The 5,823-nt window shown below is 41.1% G+C and overlaps 2 protein-coding genes across 2 annotated transcripts in view; one reads left to right on the top strand and one right to left on the bottom strand.

Annotated features, from left to right (window-relative positions):
• Positions 1 to 1,707, bottom strand: part of sirt3 (sirtuin 3) — a 23,739-nt gene extending 22,032 nt beyond the window's left edge. The window contains exons 1-2 of the mRNA XM_017439475.3: positions 1,479 to 1,707; positions 1,336 to 1,397 (exon numbers count right to left, since the gene is read on the bottom strand). Coding sequence (XP_017294964.1) covers positions 1,336 to 1,397; positions 1,479 to 1,581 — 165 coding nt within the window. The 5' untranslated portion in view covers positions 1,582 to 1,707. The remainder of the gene's footprint in view (positions 1 to 1,335; positions 1,398 to 1,478) is intronic.
• Positions 1,708 to 2,225: 518 nt separating this feature from the next.
• The window catches only part of psmd13 (proteasome 26S subunit, non-ATPase 13), a 15,013-nt gene continuing 11,415 nt past the window's right edge, over positions 2,226 to 5,823 (top strand). Inside the window, exons 1-2 of the mRNA XM_017439481.3 lie at positions 2,226 to 2,437; positions 4,383 to 4,458. Coding sequence (XP_017294970.1) covers positions 2,337 to 2,437; positions 4,383 to 4,458 — 177 coding nt within the window. The 5' untranslated portion in view covers positions 2,226 to 2,336. The remainder of the gene's footprint in view (positions 2,438 to 4,382; positions 4,459 to 5,823) is intronic.

Here is a 5,823-nt window from a genome sequence, read left to right as displayed (position 1 = left end):
GCTCTGGGCATGAGCAGCTCAGAATAAACAAGCTCTAGTTTGGACACTAAGCGCTGTCTCCTCTCTGTCATTTCCAGTTCTAGCTGCACAGTGCTCTTCAGCCTGTGTGGTGCTTGCTGCTGGCCCAGATTCCCCTAGATCTGCTGCTGGTAACACTAACTCCAGCAGTAGCTGAAGAAGGCTCGGCCTCAGGGCTCATTGGTCAGTGTTGCCAGGTCAGAAATGTAGGATTATCGTACCAGAGACATAGAATGATCGTATTTTCAGGGAAATTATCGTACACCCGTCATAACCAAAATAACAAGTCTATTGATGCGCTAAAGTCACTCTAGTGTTGAATAGTGTCTGACAGGTTCTCAGCTTCTTCTTCCAGACTGGCTCTGCTTCTTTCTTTATTTCTATTTTTTTTTTTCTCACTCATGGGGCGGGCGCAGCAGACTATTCAGCCAATCATGGCCGTTGTTCTGAGGCAAACACATACACGTCACTCGTAGCTCACATTTATAAAAGCACGATTGGATGAAAATTCCAGCCAATAGTGCATCTGTTTCCGGAAACAGATGCCTTCAGGGTTCACAAAAAAAAACTGACAGGCAGTTGGGACAGGCTGATTACAAACCACACATTCACAGAAAGGTCAAATTAACGTATATTTGGCCTCTTTTGGGATTATTGATCGTACATCGTACAGAGGGCAAAATTATCGTACAAATACGATAATTATCGTACACCTGGCAACACTGATTGGAGTCGCGCAGGGCTCCGTGAACAGCGCGCGGACCTGAGCGCGCGGTGGAGGCGTTTATACTTGGCGCTTACGTCGGAGCAGTATTCTCCAAAAAGACGGGGGGCAGTACGCTACGTAACCAGTGGAAATACAGTAAAAAGAGAGCAGATGGTTGAACAGAGCGCGGCGCACGCGGTCCACACCAAGTTTTAAAAGGTGCACGACGAAAACCCAGACCCCCCATCCCATACTCGCAGAACACCCCCACTGGGGTGAAAATGTTTCCTATTACAATTTGGCAGTCTTACTTTGATTATACAGGATTTTTTTTACACCACTATATGGCTACACAGGCTTGAAAGCCTCTTTGAAAAGGAGTTAATATTGTTATTTTCTTAAAACTGCTTTATTTTCATTGAAAAATATTTTTTGGGAAAAAAAAAAATCTACCTTTTGGCTGTTCAAGATATCCCTATAGAAAAAAGTCTGAGAGGACAGTAACTTTGTAAAAGGCTAAATTAATGACAGATTAACTCATCTGCTATCAAACAATAAATTGACTTGTTTCAGGTATTCACTGAACAAATAAGAAACCTTGTTTTTATTACCTGACAGTCGAAGTACCTGAATTGAGCTGCTGCACCGCGAACTGGAATTAAGCTTCTATGAACTACAAACAGAGCATGAGTCACAGATTATTGTCGGTCATGGCTGATTGTTGCATCAAATCAGGTTTGTCTTAACAACTGACCGTTTGTACAGATCGTCCTGGCTGCTCCTGAACACAGGCTGGTGCGACAAAAACAACAAACTCTGACCGGGGACAAGAACGACGAGCTCAGTAAAAAAGCCATGACACAGCTCACTAGAAGAGTCCTGCCAACACACAGACTGGTGTACAGAAATCAACACGACTAGTTAAAACCATGTAAAATAGTTTGCGCACTGAAGTCTGTGTTGTTTGGGGACCGTAACGCAGATTCATAGCAACATTTACGCATGCGCAACGGTGTATTCAATGTCCCTCGGAAATGTCAAGTTGTACTCGAACGAGCCATTTTTTGACTTACGCTTTTTCAACAAAACTCAAACACATATTTCTTATATTCGCAAAATTGTTTACGATAAATGCAGTTCTCTGAATGAAAGCTTCAAGCTCAATAATTATATTTTTAGAAAACACACAGTAATTTAGACTTAATGTGCTATAGTTCCGTGAAGGTTTATTTTAGGACACCTAATCAGGGCAACAAAAAAATGGAGGCATTTTCTTTTATTTATTAAATTTCTTTATTTATTCTTATTCCTATTCACAAGATTACCCACCGTTAGCAGTTGCCCGGAGGATATCGGTAATTGTGTTTAGATATTTTTTTGAATAAAGAATGTTTTCTTGTTCCATTTAATACAATATATGTCAATTAACCCAGCTGAAGGAAAATAAAATAAATTTTAGTCGCCTCCTTGGTTTCCCATCATTCTTTGCGCCTTGCAGCTGCGCAGTATCCAGGGCAGACTCTCAACCAGCCAAGCTACTTGACGTTAGCTGCTTACTGAACAGCATCATCAGCTTTGTATTAAAAAACATATTTTTTATTTTGTCGCTACCATGAAAGATGTTAGCGGGTACCTCAAACAACAGCAGAGCAACAGCTCCACGCCGGAGATGGCGGCTAAGTGGCACGCTTTGGAAGATTTGTACAACAAAAGGTAAAATAAAAAGTGTTAGCCGTTAGCTTGTGTTAGCTGTCTCATTGATTTCAATGGCATGCTGAGTCACGACGGAGCTAAACAAATTCTAATAGAGATCTGGGTTCCCTTGGACGATTTAAGAAACACGTTCTCACATCAAGCGAAAAAAAAAATCTTAATGCTTAGTTTAGGGTTTGAGTTCAGTAACTGAAAAGGAGATGCAAAATAGTTTGATACCAGTTTGTTGGGTTAAATAAAGGTCTTGTTTTCACGGGAAGACATGAGTGAAAATCTAAAGTTTTGTGTTTGTTTTAACATTTACAGATATTCACTTAATATCTGTGGTGGTTTTAAAATGTGATGAAGCTTTATAGAAACTAAAATGAATCAAATAATCTAGTGATGAAGTTGGTTGGAAGCCTGGCCTGTGTTGTAGAGGAACTGCTGTAGCTCAAACTGCAGAAATGATACCAGATCTCAGGGTTTCCCCCAGAAAAGAGGTTAAACCCGGTGGTAGGTGGCTGTTCGCTGTGATTTAGTAAAAAAAAAAAAAGATTAACGTTGACAGAAAGTTGAAAATGTGGCTCTTTATTATTTGATATTGTAAGATAGTTGTGCTAAATATTTACACAACTACAGTTTTACAAAAAGGAACTTTTGAAATACTTTTTAAAACAAAAATACAATTAAAATAAATACTAATTGATTGCACCTAATTTGAATCCTAATTTAATTCACATTTACAAATAAATTAAATTAACATAAATGAAAAAGTGCAAACAAGGCACCAACACACGTCTCACGTCAAGGCCAATGAATACCAACAGAGAACTCTGACAAACAGACAGATGCTGTACTGTACTGTGCTTTTTGTGGCACAGGCTGCATGTTGGATCACTACATGTAACAACAAAACAAATCTAATGCTGAATTTAATAGCATCATTTTACTGGTAAACAAGGATAATATTTTCACTAAGAACAAAACATGCTTACCATATTCGGTCTTGTAAAGCCAGCTGCTGAGTTTCAGCTCAACTAACCATTTTTGGTGAAACCCGCTCATTCCATGTTTATTACTGTGGCTCTGACAACCTGCTAACTCCAGGTAGCTGAAGGAGGCTCGGCCTCAGGGTTCATTAGAGTCACGCAGGACTCTGCACTGATAGAGGCGAACCAGCTCCGCTAGAGCACCAAAATTGTCCATTATGAATGGAGCACGCCAAGTTATAAAAGGTGCACAACGTGACACGGCGAGGGACCTTCACGCGGGGCGGGGACAGCGTGATTGCGTCACTGTTGGCGCGCGCACCCTCGCTTGGTGAGGTAGATAAAGGTAGCGGTTTTGGGGGAGTGGGTGGTCAAAAAATTATGTATAAAAAAATGACGTATCTATAATAAACAAGTGTAGTTTAGCCTTGCGGCCGGGTCAGCAAAGCCTGGTGGCCTGCCAGACTTATAATACACTGGAGGAAACCCTGTAATCATAACTGATCAGTATATATATAAATTATATAAATCCATCTCGTCCTATTTGCTTCACGTGCAGTTCCACTTTCACTTCAGGCTCGGGTCCTCAACCAGAGGCCTGGGAGTTTGAGGATTCTAAGCAGTAGCTGTTCCTGGGACTGTGCTCTTCTGGACAGAGATCTCTGAGGTTGTTCTTGGCATCTGTTGGAGCCACTCTTCCAGTTTGGAGTCACAGCACCATGTCTTTCAATGACCACTGGCACAAAGTCTATATCTTTTTAAAGTTTGTTTTTGTAGGACTTTTATTGAAGTTTATGTGACTGTTAACAACCACCTACAACCTTACCCGCTGTTTGCTGGCAAAATAGTTATTTTGCCCATGTCTTTTTGCCCTTTGTTTGATTATTTTATTTTTGCAGAAAATATAATAGAGTCAGTCTTTATATGTCAATTGAAGCTGTTGTTCTTTGTGACACTGTTTTTACTGTTGGCAGGTTGTGGCATCAGGTGACACTGAACTTGACAGACTTTGTTAAAGATCCATGCTTCAAAACAGATGGCCTTATCCAGGTAACTGCATGAAGGTCACACGTTACCTTTTCAACAGTCTTGTGAATGTCCAAAAATCTATGCATTGTTGTCCAGGGGCAGTTTTTTTTCCTTTTTTTGTGTAAGTGCTAGGGTTGGTCATAGAGTCTCGAGAATTAATAGGAACTGGCACTAACAATCCCGGAATTGTTCCAGTTTTAAAAGTTTGATCCCTAGATTCCTAATTTCAATACCCATTTCATTGACCGAAGAAGAAGCCGCCAATCACCAATGAAAAAGAATCCACGGGAATTGTGTGCAAATTATGGACAGTGTGCGATGGCAATCAAAACTAAAAAGCATATACCCAGCTACTGTCAGCCCATGTATTTTTTCACAGACAAATGAACTGAAATTGCTAATGTTAGCTGGGCAGTTGACCAGACTCTGCGATGTTCTACTCGGTTCACTACAGCATCCAAGGTAAAGCTGTTATTGTGACAAATTGAAGAGTGCCACAGAAAGGTTACAGCGTATATTGCCTCTTAAAAGAATCGAGAATCGTTAGGAAACCAGAATCGGAATAAGAATTATTCAAATTCAAACAATGCCCAACCCCAGTTAGTGGTAACTACATTTACTAAATATTAAAACGAAAACAAAAAAAACCCATTCCCACTGCAAAACAAAACAGGAAGAAACCTTCAGCAGAACCAGAACCAGGCTCAGGATTGGCGGCCATCTGCCTCAGCCGTATGGGGTTTGAGAGGACAGGCAAGAGACACAAACACAGAATGACTGGTCCAGATGTAGTTTCTATTGGAAGAAACACAAAGAAAACATGTTAATGACAGAAATAATCACAGTAGAGAAAGTAAAGACAGCAGCAGAGAGAGGAAATGTGGTCAGTTTGTCCTCTACCAGTCTAAGCTGATATCAGCACAACTAAGAAATAGCTTAGGAAACCCAAGCCAATCCTAACTATAGGATTTATCAAAAAGGAAATCTTAAGCCGTGTCTTAACGTAGACAGGAGGTCGGCCTCATGGACTGAAACTGGAAGTTTTCCACCAGAGAGGAGCCTGATAACTGGAAGTTCTGTCTTCCATTGTACTTTTGGAAACGTTAAGAACCACAAGTAAACCTGCAGTCTGAGAGTGAAATGCTCTGTTAGGAAAATATGGAACAATAATATCTTTAATATGAGATGGAAGTTGGTTGTTGAGATCTATGTATGTTAGTAGTAAGGTCCATCCATCCATCCATTGTCTTCCGCTTATCCGGGGTCGGGTCGCGGGGGCAGCAGCCTAAGCAGGGAGACCCAGACTTCCCTCTCCCCAGCCACTTTGGCCAGCTCCTCCGGGGGAATCCCAAGGCGTTCCCAGGCCAGCCGAGAAACATAGTCCCT

Source organism: Kryptolebias marmoratus, linkage group LG15 (assembly GCF_001649575.2).
Source record: "Kryptolebias marmoratus isolate JLee-2015 linkage group LG15, ASM164957v2, whole genome shotgun sequence".
Taxonomy (NCBI): Eukaryota; Metazoa; Chordata; class Actinopteri; order Cyprinodontiformes; family Rivulidae; genus Kryptolebias; species Kryptolebias marmoratus.
Note: the sequence above shows the minus strand (reverse complement) of the source record. Positions and strands in the feature narration are given on the sequence as shown.